Here is a 15,212-nt window from a genome sequence, read left to right on the forward strand (position 1 = left end):
ACCCGCCCCAGCCGACAATGACTAGCCACTGTGCACCACCACATCATGCCGACCGCCTTTCTTACTAATTCCACCAAAGATGCGTATCCATAACACCCTGCAAAAATCGTTGGATCATGTGGTCCTCGGGAGTACTTACCATTGTACTCCACTGTAATGCAGCAATGGACCATGTTTCTACACGAAATATCTGTAAGCCGATCACTGCTCGTTTTTAACGATTGTAATCACTACACGATCTTTATTGGACTGTGGGTACTCCATAGATTACTCTGATGTAATGCGGAGCTGGAGTATATGGTCCATTCCTAGGACATCGCAATGTTAATTGGACCATATTTTTGTATAAATTGTGGTTAATTTTGGAGCACTCGCTTGGTGCATACCCAGCAAAAATCGTTGGATCATGTGGTCCACTGGGTACTTACCATTGTACTCCACTGTAATGCAGCAATGGACCATGTTTCTACACGAAATATCTGTAAGCCGATCACTGCTCGTTTTTAACGATTGTAATCACTACACGATCTTTATTGGACTGTGGGTACTCCATAGATTACTCTGATGTAATGCGGAGCTGGAGTATATGGTCCAGTCCTAGGACATCGCAATGTTAATTGGACCATACTTTTTGTATGAATTGTGGTTAATTTTGGAGCACTCGCTTGGTCCATAGCGAGTACTCCATGGTGGTAACATCGCTGTAACCACACAAAAGCTGTTGTCTAGAAGAGGGCAATACTAAAAATAAAGAATTGTGAGCGCAAATAAGTAAACATAATAGTAAAAAAGTGTTGCATCTTGCTATATATATTTGTTTCCATGTAATTTCACAGTATATATTACAATATAGCTATTTAAAAACGTATGCATGTATGTACATATGTATATACACATCATCCCGTTTATTCGTTATCATCGTATCTACGAGTGACACATTTTCGGTAAAGCCATGGTGGAACCATACACGGTGGCAGCATGGTGATATACCTACAAACATAAATAAAAATTCCATGTACTTCGTTTTTGTAAATTCGATGGACAAATGTCAAAATCGTACTGCGCCGGAAGTTGATGTATCAAATTAAATAAAAAAAAGTTTATATTCAGCTGTCCCATGCTGCCACCTTGTATCGTTCTGCCATGGGTAAAGCGAAGAAAACCAACTTTTAAATTTCACCACAGACACTGGTGAGTTTTTCGGTGATGACAGTGTTACTACTTTGGCCAGAATCTCGAATAAAATAACTGGTAACGATTTTCGGTTACATAATGTTCTACTATTTTACCGGTAACGCTAAGAATCGGGCCGTAAGAAATATTTTTAATTACGCTGTCTCTGGCAACTCAAATGGTTTGCTGCGATCTCTCGAAATTTTCCTTTTGAACTCGCAACTTTAGTCTTCCAATAACATAATTGCTACAACTGCTGATGCCATTTTGATGTCAATAAATTTGTTTATTTCTGTTTAGATGCACAAAACAATTATTTTATAAAATTTTGCCAAAAAAATTAACATCAAAATTGCCGGTGCACCCATAAGACTGCAAAACAGCTGATTCGAACATCGCTTTTATTTACATTCAAAAAAGGAGGAAAACCAATACGGTTTTATGACACCAATTTAAATCAATATTGGTTTGTAATTCCGACAAAACGCAAAACCGACTTGGATTCCATGACAGCCCCAAATAAATTTGTCGATAAATCGTGTTTTGATACCGATACCTACGTACTACGCACAAAAGTATCGACTATAAAATTTATTGGTAACGGATCAATAGTATCGATACCACTTGTATTAACTACTATCGTTTCGTCTCTAATCTTACTTGTAAACTTTTGGTCTTTATGTATTTTGTTGATAGAGTATTGGCGTAAATTTTGGGTTACAGTGAATTATAATATACGATATAAGTATGGGTCTAATTAAATGCCCCAAACAATATTGTGGTAAGATCTTCATTACGAACAATTACCTTATGATGATCGAATGCAAGTATTGCAATGAAGAATTTGTTCCGTACGACGAATTTCTGAAACATATCTTTGATAAGCATTTTGATAATATTGAAGTATACGAAAGTGATAATGAAAATGATTATGACGATGAAACATGCATACTAAGCGCTAAAGGAAGTGCTTGCTTAACACCGGTGGTCCCTCGTATTAGAACACATAGTCGATGTGAAAAGGCTGAACAATCCACAGAAATCAGTATATCAAAAACAACACACAGAAAAAGGCGGATATCGGCGCAACAGCATAATAGACAAATAAACGAGGTAAATCATAAATTTATAATAATGTTTAAAAGGTAATAGTCTAGTTGACGGGTCGACTGCTAATACGCTACCAAACGACGCGTCTTGACATCAGTATTAATAATCCGAAGGCGGAAAATAAAAAATTTAACGCGTTCAAAAGATATTAACGAAAACACGAAAAATGACCCGCGGGTACCTCCGAAACCGGGGGTCGGATCCATAGTATTTTTGCGCAGAACACCTTTCTGCGTTGGCGGCCTTCGGCCGCGATTATAAAAAATAACCCTGGGCTACGCCATGCCAAGTCCGAGTGTGTGGTATAACCGTGGCTACCGCCACGGTGATGCACAATTTTTTTTGGGGGTACAAACACAACAACAACCACATGGAAATCGCCAACTTCAAATGCAAATATCTCCGGATAGAGATACAATTTTTCTTTTCCGCCATCGGATTATTGTTCTCGAGATTAATACGCGTCGTTTGACACCTCTCTCGATATCTTTGGTAGCGTATTAGCAGTCGACCCCTCAACTAGACTATTACCTAAAGTTTAAAAGGTAATAGTCTAGTTGAGGGGTCGACTGCTAATACGCTACCAAACGACGCGTCTTGACATCAGTATTAATAATCCGAAGGCGGAAAATAAAAATATTAACTCGTTCAAAAGATATTAACGAAAAACCGAAAAAAGACCCGCGGGTACCTCCGAAGCCGGGGGTGGGATCCATAGTATTTTTGCGCAGAACACCTTTCTGCGTTGGCGGCCTTCGGCCGCGCTTATAAAAAATAACCCTGGGCTACGCCATTCCAAGTCCGGGTGTGTGGTATAACCGTGGCTACCGCCACGGTGATGCACAATTTTTTGTGTGGGTATGAACACAACAACAACCACATGGAAATCGCCAACTTCAACTGCAAATATCTCCGGACAGATATAAAATTTTTAAGCTTTTGATACGGTCAACCATGGCTCGTTACTGCAGGACCTGGAAGGGTCCACCCTTCCCCCATGTCTTAAAAGGTGGACCGCAAATTATCTGGGTGGTCGGCAGGCATCGGTGCAATTCAGAAACGAAACATCAAAACAAAGGAGAATTAAACAAGGGGTGCCACAGGGTGGTGTCCTATCCCCGCTTTTGTTTAATTTCTACATATCTAAGCTACCTTCACCACCGGAAGGAGTCACAATCGTTTCCTACGCCGATGACTGCACAATAATGGCCACAGGCCCAGGCCCAAAGATCGATGAGCTATGCAATAAAATAAACGGCTATCTCCCTGATCTCTCCAGTTTTTTCGCCTCGCGAAACCTGGCATTGTCACCGACTAAATCTTCCGCGACCTTATTTACAACATGGACGTCCCAAATGTCGACCATATTGAACATCCACGTCGATGGCACTACGCTACCGACTGTCCTACACCCCAAAATCTTGGGTGTGACGTTTGATCAGGATCTACATTTTGGTTCGCACGCAACCGCAATTGTTCCAAGAATTCAGAGCCGTAATAAAATCCTCAAATCCCTTGCTGGCAGTACCTGGGGAAAAGATAAAGAAACGCTCTTGACCACATACAAAGCAATTAGCCAGCCGATTACGTGCTACGCGTCACCCATATGGTCGCCAAGCCTAAAAACCACCCACTGGAAGAAACTACAGGCCTGCCAAAATACTGCTCTCAGAATCGCCACGGGCTGTCTTCTTATGTCCCCAGAACACCATCTGCATAATGAGGCGAGAATACTCCCCATCAGGGAGAGAAATGAGATACTGACCAAACAGTTTCTGTTGAATACCCAGAAACATGGGCATCCCAACAGACATCTGATTGACGAACCAGCACCGCCTAGGGGCCTAAGGAGTCATCTCCGTAAGCATTTTGAGGAAATACGGCACCTGAGAACCCAGCCGTACGAAGCGGAAAAACACAAGCAGGTCCTTGGTGAACTCCATAGACAGGCGTCGGACCTTTATGTCGGGAATTGCCCGGTGAATCCAGTACTTGAAGAAAAATATCCAGAACTCGCAGAAGAGGAACGCATACTCCCCAGGGAAACGCGTGTCACTCTTGCTCAACTTCGTTCTGGATACTGTAACAGGTTAAACTCTTACCTATCCAGAATCAACCCCTACATACAAAATGTATGCCCTGCTTGCAATGTGTCCCCACATGACACCAACCATCTCTTTAATTGTAATGTGGAACCAACGCCTCTAACACCCCTTTCCTTATGGCCCACCCCTGTTGAAACGGTAAGTTTCCTTGGACTCTCGTTAGAGGATATTGATGACAATTTGTGATCGGTCGCGGCTATTAGGTGGGGCGAGCATTGCTACAACAACAACAACAGATAAAATTTTTCTTTTCCGCCTTCGGATTATTGTTCTCGAGATTAATATGCGTCTTTTGACACCTCACTCGATATTTTTGGTAGCGTATTAGCAGTCGACCCCTCAACTAGACTATTACCGTTTAAAATTATTTTCCTTTATATCGGATTCCTTTCAGATAAAAAGTCGAGCGAATTCTACTTCAACTACAAATATACACCCAGTACGTACATATATGCCAGCAATTAAAAAACATGCCAAACTAGATCGAAAGCATAAGTGTAAATATTGTGGTGCCGAATTTCTTACAAAAGACACTTTAAATCACCATGAAATAAGGCATTCAGATAATAAAGCTCATGGCTGTACAGAGTGTGACAAAAGATTCTTTACGAAATCTGAATTAAATACACACATGAGATGGCACACAGGGGAGCGACCATTTGTATGCATTTATTGCGGCAGCTCATTTGTATCGAGTAGCGCTTTAGGCTCGCATGAAATTTTTCATCTTAACGAACGAAAGTTTAAATGTGACCAATGCGATAAAAGTTATCTCACAGGCAGAAACTTAAAGAGACACCGTACGGTGCATACCGGTGAAAGGAACTATAAATGCGATATTTGCTCAAATACATTTACAAGACCTGGTTCGTTAAGCAACCATAAGAAATTACATGAAAATGCTTTACGCTATGAATGTAATATATGTTCAAAGCGCTTCAATCAGAAACCAGCATTAATATGGCACAAAAAACGAAATCATGATATAGTAACGGATACAGACACTATAGCTAACGAAAATATTTTATTGCTGCAAACTAATGAAATACCAAGCAGCACTGATAATCAGAAAACTTGTGATTACTGTGGTTTGAATTTTATCGACAACGAACTATTATTAAATCATCAACATACAGTACACGCGTTAAAAGGAGAAGAGTGTGAAATAATTTTGGATTTCCTATGAAGAAAACTTGTTAAGAATTTAGTTTATATTGGCCTAGTATGTAGAAGATGACAAAGGCAATTACACTTATTTTCAATAACACAATAAAATTTATATTAATTCATATGGATACTATTTTAAGATTTCATATTTCCAAAAAGGAGTGCGGTACACTTTAGGGTAATAACAGAAGAATTGTGAAAGTGCTACTTAATTGATGGAATGTTTCTGATACTCAAGCTGATAATGTGCTGCAGTATGGCAGTGAAAATTGTTGTTGTGGTTTTGGTTTGGTAGTGATGATCAATAGATCGGTTGGATCAGGCTGGTACCTTAATGGTGTTTGTTACCGGAACGTACCGCATCCACATATATCCGGAAAGGGCCATCAACATTAATAACTCTCCCCCAAAACCTTCGGATAATTGCCTTTGTCGCTAAAACAACCACAACACCACTCCAGTGCAGCTTTAGACCGTTTAAATATACAGTCTGTCAAATCTTCAATACCCGGCAGATCCTGGAAACGACTCACGATAAAGGAGCCTACACTCACCATCTTTTTCTCGACTTTAAAGCAGCTTTTGACATCGCGAAGAGAAGTTGTTTGTATGCTGCTCTGTCTGAATTTAGGTTCCCTGCAAAGTTAAGGCTCTGCAAAATGACATAGAGCAACACCACCAACTTGGTTGGATCAGGCTGGTACCTTAATGGTGTTTGTTACCGGAACGTACCGCATCCACATATATCCGGAAAGGGCCATCAACATTAATAACTCTCCCCAAAACCTTCGGACAATTGTCTTTGTCGCTAAAACAACCACAACACCACTCCAGTGCAGCTTTAGACCGTTTAAATATACAGTCTGTCAAATCTTCAATACCCGGCAGATCCTGGAAACGACTCACGATAAAGAGCCTACACTCACCATCTTTTTCTCGACTTTAAAGCAGCTTTTGACATCGCGAAGAGAAGTTGCTTGTATGCTGCTCTGTCTGAATTTAGGTTCCCTGCAAAGTTAAGGCTCTGCAAAATGACATAGAGCAACACCACCAGCTTCGTGCCCCAGCGGGTACACTTTAGGGGCTGTGTAGCGCAACCCTTCAGGTTGCCAGCGCAATATAGCCCTTCTCCAAACCCAATTGTCAACCTCACCTATCCGCGGCGAATCCTGTTTCACTAACAGACGAGGCTCTGGCGACTCCAAGCTCTTCATGGAACTTGGATGTGGGGAGGGAAGGATGGCCTGAAGGTTTAATGTGGCCATATAAATCGCTCCCGAGATTATCGGGCAAGCACCTTAATGGTGCTGTGTTACCGGAGCGTACCGGATCTGTATCCGGCAAAGGACCATCACATAGATAACACTCCCCCAAAGCCTTCGGGGAGCAACCTTATCGCTCCAACAACAACAACCAGCTTCGTAAGGATTGGGAAGGACCTCTTTGAGTCATTTTAAATCAAAGGAGGCTTCAGACAAGGCCACTATCTCTTGTTCTATGTGATAATGCTGAATAACGTTTGCTAATAAACGTAGAAAATATTCTACATTTTTTAGACCATATGCACAAGACGCAAAAAATTCAGTTTCAACATTTTTGTCAAATATATAAATTTTCATTTTTTTTTTGTATTTCTAGTCCTGAAGATGACTTCTAATTGAAGTCGAAATATCGATAAATAAAAAACGACAATATATAACATATACAAATAAACAGTTTTCTTTGTTTGTTATTTAATATTGTATGGCCTCGAGCTCGACAATTTACAAACATTTTTATATAAATTTTCTATTCCAATGTACATATGTACATGAGTTTGAGTATAGAAAATGTAGGAACCGTAGACAATTTTTCACAAATGGGTTTTGTTCTTGCATGTAGAAAACTTTTGACATTTTAAACTTTCTAAGTTTTCTATGGATTTTGGACAGAGAAAATACCACTACTGTTTGCGTTGAAAAATCCAAAGAAAACGTAGAAAACAACCTCCATCGCGTTAGGGGGCTTAGAATATACCCGCGGCAGGTATGCCTGATTCAACAAAGGGTTGCCAGCGAAATATATAGCTTCTCAAACCCAATTATCAACGCCACATATCCTTGGCGAATACTGTTTCTTTAGCAGCAGAGGCTACTGCAACACCAAGTTCCTCATGGATCTAGATGGTGGGAGGGGTTTATGGCCTTAAAGGTTTTATGTGGTCATACCCGACCTTAACACAATTTTGACAGCATGACACTCCTAATACGCTTCCAAAAATATTTGGAGGGGTGTCAAAAGTCGCGGTTTGGATCCAGGATAGGGAATTAATAAGTTTGCTTTTGTGAAGAGGTATTTGCAAAAAAAATTGTAAATTTTCATGTGCTCACTCGATACATGAAGTGTGCGAAGCATAAACTTTACGATCACTACAGCCCCCAAACACATTTCATTTTCAGTAATTTTGGCTCTGGCGTCACTTTGAAATAACGCCAGTAACTTAAAATTAAAAAAAAAAAACATATTTTTGTCATAAAACAGAAAATATGGCTCAAATTAAATAAAATTAAAATAACAGTTGAAGGTTTTAGTAAACGCTTAAAGATTTTGGAAAAACCCATTGACATAGGAAATAAATATTTAAGTTTTGAAATTTGTTTGTTGCTTTGGCACTGCCGTTGCATTACCTGTAAATTGAGAACATTGCAATTAAGACGTGTGAGTTTCATGTCAGCAGTTGAAACCAGCGAGCTTTGCTCGCTTCAAAATAGAGAATGTGGCAAATCGTTATATTGTTATATTATGGCGCTGTCAAAGCGTGAAAGCGAATCAACGCTGCCAAAGTGTTTATGTAAAGCCGCCTTTCATGAATCGAGGCATTGAATGTGACAATTCAATGATGGCGTTAGCAAAAACATCGATATTGATTGACAAATGTATCGATATGCTGTGCCGCAATTGACGATTGGAAAGTTTAGATAATTTGGCAATTCTGATGTTTATTATACGCAGGAAAAAAACAAACGTTTCTTATTACTCGTTTTAAATAAAAAAATAGCATTTATAAAATAAACGCAACAAAAATGGCGGCGATTGAATCTCCGAAGCAGTATTGTGGTGAAGTGTTCGTAACCAAAGATTACGTTATGATGCTCGAATGCAAGTTCTGCGGTGAAGAATTTGTGCAATACGTAAAGTTTCTGAAACACATATTTGATGATCATTTTGATAACGTCGACGCATATAAAAGTGATGATGAAGACGATGATGATGATTTTGATCAAGGCATTAGCATATTTAACGCGCACGAGAGTGATGATAATTATACTTCGGATCACATAGACATCTCAAGAGCCGAGCAATCAACAGAAATTAGTACTTCCAATACCACAGTAAACAAGGCCAAGGTATCGTTGAAGGATCCTAAAAACCAAGAGGTAGGAATATTAATTGCAATTAAGATTTTTTTATATGTTGATATATACATGTATTTATTTAGTCTTATCAACAACCAAATGCTGCATCTACAAAGATACGTGCGGCATTAAAAAAAACTCGTAAGACTAAAAAAAATGTGGAAAGAAAATTTAAGTGTAAATTCTGTGATGATGCCTTTTATACAGCACCACATTTAAAAAAACACGAACAAAGGCATACAGATAATAAACCTTTTGCCTGTACAGAGTGTGATAAAAAATTTTTCACACGCAATGAATTGACTACCCACATAAGATGGCATACAGGGGAGCGACCCTTTGTATGCACCTATTGTGGTAGAGGTTTTGTTTCGCGTAGCGCATTAAATACACATGAAAAGCGCCACCTCAACGAACGTTCATACAAATGTGATCAATGTAGTAAAAGTTATTTTACAAGCGCAGCATTAAAGCAACACATGCTGCTGCACACTGGAATAAGGATTTATAAATGTAATTATTGCACAGATACATTTTCAAGATCTGGTACTTTGAGGAATCATATGAAATTGCATGAAAATGCCTTGCGGTACGAATGTAATATATGTCAAAGGCGTTTTAATCAGCGTCCTTTATTGGTATGGCATCAGAAGAACAAACATGATGTGATAATGAACGAAGATATAGGCGGTGGTGCCGAACTGATCCAACAAGCACTTGAAACAGAAAGCGGTGTAAAGAATATGTATACTTGTGAACACTGTGATGTGAATTTTAAGGATAAGGAGGAATTGGAAAATCATCAGCATACTATACATGCTTTCGAGGAAGTAGTGAATGAAATAACGATAGGTTTTGTTTAAAATTAACTCCAAGGTTATAGTTCTAATAATTGGAAATCTAACACAAGACTAAACCGCTGCTGCAACGAAATCATATTATTTAATCTTATTCTGCACGTGCATACATGCAGAGTCTTCTGAAAGTGCTGGAAGAGAAATTTTGAAACAACAGCTTCGGAGTAGCAAATAAACAATTTGTGATCGGTCGCACCTATTGGATGGGGCGAAGCACTGCTGCAACAAAAACAAGGAGCACAGAAATTATAAAGTCGATTATATGTCGGTTCTCCGAACATTCCAACATACTGACTTGATTCCATACTTATAACAGCAAATTCGCCGTAATCAGACTTCAATATTACTTATAGCAGGATACATAAGTCACTATGGCTCAGCTTCGATTGGAATAAATGCAATAATAAGCATACGTCTTGTATTTTACAAATCCTCCTACGATAAAAGACAATACCGAGTGCTCAGTGAAACAAACTCGTTAACCCATTTGAATCCTGTTTATTTAGCAGGCAAAGGTCTGGCAGCCCAAATTCCTGACGGAAGAAAGGGGCTAGATTGTTTCCGATATGGTCGGAACCTTAACATCCTCTTCAGGCTCCATCAGGAAATCATCAAATAAAGTACTTTGATCTCTTGCTATATTAAATAATCATTAGTAAAGCTCTTTAATTCAATTTGTCAAGATTGAAATCTATTTACTACAAACTAAGTTGAACAGTTTTTTTATATAATAATTAGTATATAACAGTTTGCATCGTCTTCTCTTGGACGACGAACAATTTTCATTTTTGTCTGAAAACAACAACAACGATTTTTTTTAGTTGGTGCTTTGAAAAGTGTTTATCTTCCATCAGACCGACGTTATCTACTCAAATCTTCAGTGTGTGTTGTTTATTAGATATAAGTAGAGCTCGTAATGGAAAAAATATCCATACTTTTACCCTTAGTCTTAAGAAGGAAATTACAAAGTTTTATATGAATCTTGAAGTTTCCTTAAAAATGGTATTTAATCTCTAATCCTCATTTTAGATACATATTTAAAAATAAATGCATATGTAATAAATACATAAAACTTTGTTTAAGCCAGTAAAGCAATAAATACAAATTGATCTGATTTTTCCAGCATTTCTTAGTGTAATTAAGTGTTTATTTCGTTCGAGTTTAAACTACACTGCTATAACAACAACAACTAGAGTTTAACCTTGCCATTTTGTTTGAAAACATAAAATTTTTCTCCTCGCTCATCTCAGCTTAAGTCGCAGGATTAAACTGTAGTCAACTTTAACTGTAGTTTAAACTCGCAATGAATTACCGGGCATAAATTAAACAGAATTAATCACGAACTTTCACAACTTTCTTTTTTGTATGGGGACCCCCATTCTAGTACATACTGACTTTGGGACGCTCTGTGAATTGCCTATATATCGTTATTTGAAACTAAATAAATAAGCAAATGTAAGGCGCGATAACCTCCGAAGAGATCTAAGACCGAGCTTCTCTTCCAATTTGCGTCATGCTCTTGATTTTCTCTACAAATTGGCCGGACGGGACCTACATATTTTATGCCGACTCCGAACGGCATCTGCAAGGCAGATGAGTTTTCACTGAGAGCTTTTCATGGCAGAAATACACTCGGAACACTTGCTAAACACTGCCGCGCGGCGACCACGCTTAGACAATTTTTCTTCTAATTGAAAAACCTTATTTCTAAAATTTTGATGTTGCTTTGCCCTGGGTGTGAACCCAGGCCATACGGAGCACGCTACCATTACACCACACTAGTGAGCAATAAATAGTATTCGCGCATGTTTTCATATGAACATAATGAAAGCTTGGTTGCCTTTTTTCAAATTTTGTAAGTGTTGTGTGTTGGTGCGGGCTTCTCTCGATGGCAGATACAGGGGGGAGGCGGCGATCGCCCTCCCCCCCAGACCTACCTGAATAAATATTGGGCGAGCTTAATTTGCCAGAAATTTAAATGCATTTTTTAGATTTCCGTAAAATTGAGATTGAATGAAATATTTCTTATCTTCTTTTGTCTGCTTGTTTAGCGAAAAAAGGTAAATAATAAATAAGTGAGTTTTGCTTTTTCCGCTTATTGCCGCAGATATGCCATGGTTTGTGAATAAAATAGTTGAAACATGGTGACCTTGCAAAACATAAAAAAATTCTTCTTATCACCAACCACCTTCATTTTTTTATAAAAGTTCCGGAACACACCTAATATGTCTTTTCATTTATGCAATATCAGAGCCACTGATGACCTGATACGAAACTTTTATTCTCTCTCAATTCGTTTCCAGGAATGGGGCTCGAAATTAGCTGTCTGTTCATTCAATTGTAAAAAAAAGTTCATTCGTTGTAAACAAAAGTTCATTCGTTTCCAAGAATGGATCTGAAGTCAAATTATTCATCTCTTTTTTTCCTTGTTAATAAATTAAACATTTCTCAATTTCTAATTGTAAATTTGATACACATATTCACGACTTTTTAGCATATAAGATTCCGAGCCCTAGATATGAGCATACGTAGTAACTATGTAATAAATAATTAGTAGGTAGATGTATATTATATTATTTATTCATTCAGAAACGAAATTATATAAACTTTCAAATGCATATCAAATAGATGTTAAGCTTGAAAGGATATTTTACGTCTCTCCTTTGTTTTTTTTTGTATTTACATATTTTTCTTTTTTGTATGTATGTACATTATTGCGACGGCTGAGTTTTTGATTACCCTACCTCCACTGTCGGTTCGCTAATCCGATAATTCGGTAGACAAAGTTGGATGATCCCCAACTCTGCCGAAGATTTTCAAATTTGTAATTTAATCGGTATTTACTACAGTAATTTCATAACATAAATCATCATCAGTGTGTTGTGGCTGCAATTGTAACTGATGGGCAGTTTGGTGATGTGTAACAAATTGAATATGTTTTTGTTCAACTTCTTCCTCAGCAACAACATGTATTATCTGATGGTGGTGTTGCTGATGATTGTCGTTTACTTGTGTTTGTTCCGCCAATAGTTCCTGTTGCTCCTCTTGTTGCCGTTCCGCCAATAACTGTTCCTCCTCTAATTTACGTTGTGTATTATTACGACACTGTATCGAACGTTTATGTGCATCAAAATAACTAATATCAGTGAATTCTTCTTGACATATATCACAAAGGAAATATTTCTGATTCAAATGTAATAGCTTACGATGCCTTGCCATTTTGTGTGCATCACGACATTGCATACCACAAAATGGACATACCAACATGCGTCTATTGCCCATATGTACATTACGTACATGCTCTGTTAATGAGAAGTTCTTATAATATGCTTTCGGGCAATGTTCACATTGAAAGCGACGCATCTTTTCATGTGTGGATTCACGATGCCGTTTCAGCATTGTATTTTGTGCAAACGTCTTCCCACAAACTTCACAAATATGCTCCTTTTCTTGATGACGTCGCTGATTATGTACACGCAAATCTTGTTTTGTTGAGAAGTAAAGCTTACATGGTTCACATACATATGGGCGTATACCCATGTGACGACGTGCATGCCCAGCTAAGTAACTATGATCCTTATATACTTTATCACAATAAATGCAAGCAAAACGATTAGTGCCAGCTACAAGATGTGTCTTCAAATGAGATGAGAGTTTAGATTTGTGCATTACATCTGGACATATTCCACATTCGACAGGTAGCTTTTCATCTTGTTCTGTATTTGAGAGCGAAAATTCAACAATAGGTGTATCGTCTTTATCATAATCAACAATATTGGCAACCAATTCATCAAAGAGTAAATAACGCATAGGACCTTTGAGTGGCGCATTTGTCGTTGTCACTTGTTCCTTGCTTGTGTTGAAATGTTCTTGGTTCGTGCTTAGAACTTCTTCCGAGTTGGTGCTTAAAATTTGGTCGTCATTGATACTTAATATTTCTTCATGGGTGTTTAACTTTTCTTCCAGCAACACGTTTGCTGTTTCGACGTTAGAATTTAAATTTTCTAAATTTGGCTTTTGTTCAGTTTCTTCCTCTTTCACGTATTCTACCTCGAGAGGCATTTCCTCAGATACTTCTTCCACAAATCCATCCGCGCCATCGTAATATTCTTGGTCAATATCATCTTCTTCGATCACTTCCATTATAATCATATCGGGCTTTATATCCTCCAATAGCTCTGCGTCCACCACCACCCCATCTTCGTCTTCCTCTTCATATATAAAAGTTTCTTCTACAGGGTCGCAATCCTTGGTCAACTCGTATTCGATAAACTCGTCGATTTCCTCAACATCGTCGCACATTTTGTTAGGAATTAGCTTTTTGAAGTTTTTTTTTTTTTAAATTTTAAAGTGCAGTTTTAATAGCTTGTATTTTGTAAATATATTTTCAATAGCTTGGCCAGCTGCGGTGAACAAAACTGTGATGCAATTCCAGATAATGGCGTAATTGTTCAGTTGTACGTGTCCGAGTGTTTCACCAAAATGTTCACATTTTGTTGATTAAATATTTACTGTTGAATATACAACCGTTGTTAATAATATTATAAACAGTACATTAAAAACGCCGTGGTCGAGTTGATTTTTCAGGTTTGTAGAAAAATGGCAAGGCGTTGCTGGAAAAACAGCCAATACTTTTAATGCGTCACTGGTTTAGGGATGCTCACGGTATATCGAAGTTTTTGAAAAATCGATAGTATCGCACGATAATATTTGGGAAATATTCCAAGTCCCTGTTCATGTACAGATACTAAAGCGCCATATACACGACACGAACATTTCCGCGAACATTCCCGTTATGTCATGTGTCTGCGACCTTTTCTGTCGTGTATAGTGGTGTTTGCAGTTCGCGCAAATTTTCGCCAAAAATCAAAATATTTTAATTTTTGGCGAACATTTGCGGGAACTGTTCGTGCGTGTATGGCGAAATAGCTCATAATCGTAGTAATTTCTGAAAGGAACAGACGTGCGCGGAAAAGTAAAATAAACAATAAAAAATTTCTGAGTGAATTTATTGAAATGTATAAATCTTTGCCATCATTGTGGCTAGTAAAAAGCAAAGATTATTGTAATAGAATTAAAAAGAATAATGATTATGCGACTTTAATCGAAAAATTAAAAGAAGTAGATCCTGATGCCACAAAGGATACAGTTATAAAAAAAAATAAGTAGTTTGCGGGCGCAATTGCTGTCAAAAATTTTAAGTCTTCAAAGCTATTACCACTAGCTAGAAAGCGCAAAGTTAAAGCAAGGCGGTGATGAGGGGGAATCGCTTCTCTCATTATTGTATCCCGTTTCGTTATGAGTGGCAACATTTTTTGTAAAAGTTGGTCAAATGTTGCCTTGCTCATACGAACGTAATTTTTAAAATCATTTTGTGACGTGAATTCCAGTTCTTTAATAAGCTC

At 38.1% G+C, this 15,212-nt stretch overlaps 2 protein-coding genes across 2 annotated transcripts; one reads left to right on the plus strand and one right to left on the minus strand.

Moving 5' to 3' along the window:
* The first annotated feature begins 1,827 nt into the window (after nucleotides 1–1,827).
* Nucleotides 1,828–10,916, plus strand: LOC137247564 (zinc finger protein 93-like). The gene is made up of 4 exons (XM_067778549.1): nucleotides 1,828–2,286; nucleotides 4,783–5,568; nucleotides 8,588–8,971; nucleotides 9,034–10,916. Exons 1-4 carry the CDS (start codon nucleotides 1,921–1,923, stop codon nucleotides 9,811–9,813), a joined length of 2,316 nt encoding a protein of 771 aa, XP_067634650.1. The 5' UTR covers nucleotides 1,828–1,920; the 3' UTR covers nucleotides 9,814–10,916.
* Nucleotides 10,917–12,365: 1,449 nt separating this feature from the next.
* LOC137247746 (uncharacterized) lies at nucleotides 12,366–14,456 on the minus strand. Its single transcript, XM_067778704.1, has one exon. The coding sequence runs from the start codon at nucleotides 14,107–14,109 to the stop codon at nucleotides 12,637–12,639; it is 1,473 nt and encodes a 490-aa protein (XP_067634805.1). The 5' UTR covers nucleotides 14,110–14,456; the 3' UTR covers nucleotides 12,366–12,636.
* Nucleotides 14,457–15,212: the final 756 nt, after the last annotated feature.

This window comes from Eurosta solidaginis, chromosome 4 (genome assembly GCF_040869045.1).
Source record: "Eurosta solidaginis isolate ZX-2024a chromosome 4, ASM4086904v1, whole genome shotgun sequence".
In the NCBI taxonomy this organism is placed as follows: Eukaryota; Metazoa; Arthropoda; class Insecta; order Diptera; family Tephritidae; genus Eurosta; species Eurosta solidaginis.

What these genes read in the sequence shown, in the direction of transcription:
- LOC137247746 (XM_067778704.1), bottom strand. Translation starts at nt 14,109, where the DNA reads ATGTGCGACGATGTTGAGGAAATCGACGAGTTTATCGAATACGAGTTG.
- LOC137247564 (XM_067778549.1), top strand. Translation starts at nt 1,921, where the DNA reads ATGGGTCTAATTAAATGCCCCAAACAATATTGTGGTAAGATCTTCATT. An exon ending in ATAATAGACAAATAAACGAG is followed by an intron (nt 2,287 to 4,782) that starts GTAAATCATAAA and finishes GATTCCTTTCAG; the next exon opens with ATAAAAAGTCGAGCGAATTC. An exon ending in AGGATCCTAAAAACCAAGAG is followed by an intron (nt 8,972 to 9,033) that starts GTAGGAATATTA and finishes GTATTTATTTAG; the next exon opens with TCTTATCAACAACCAAATGC.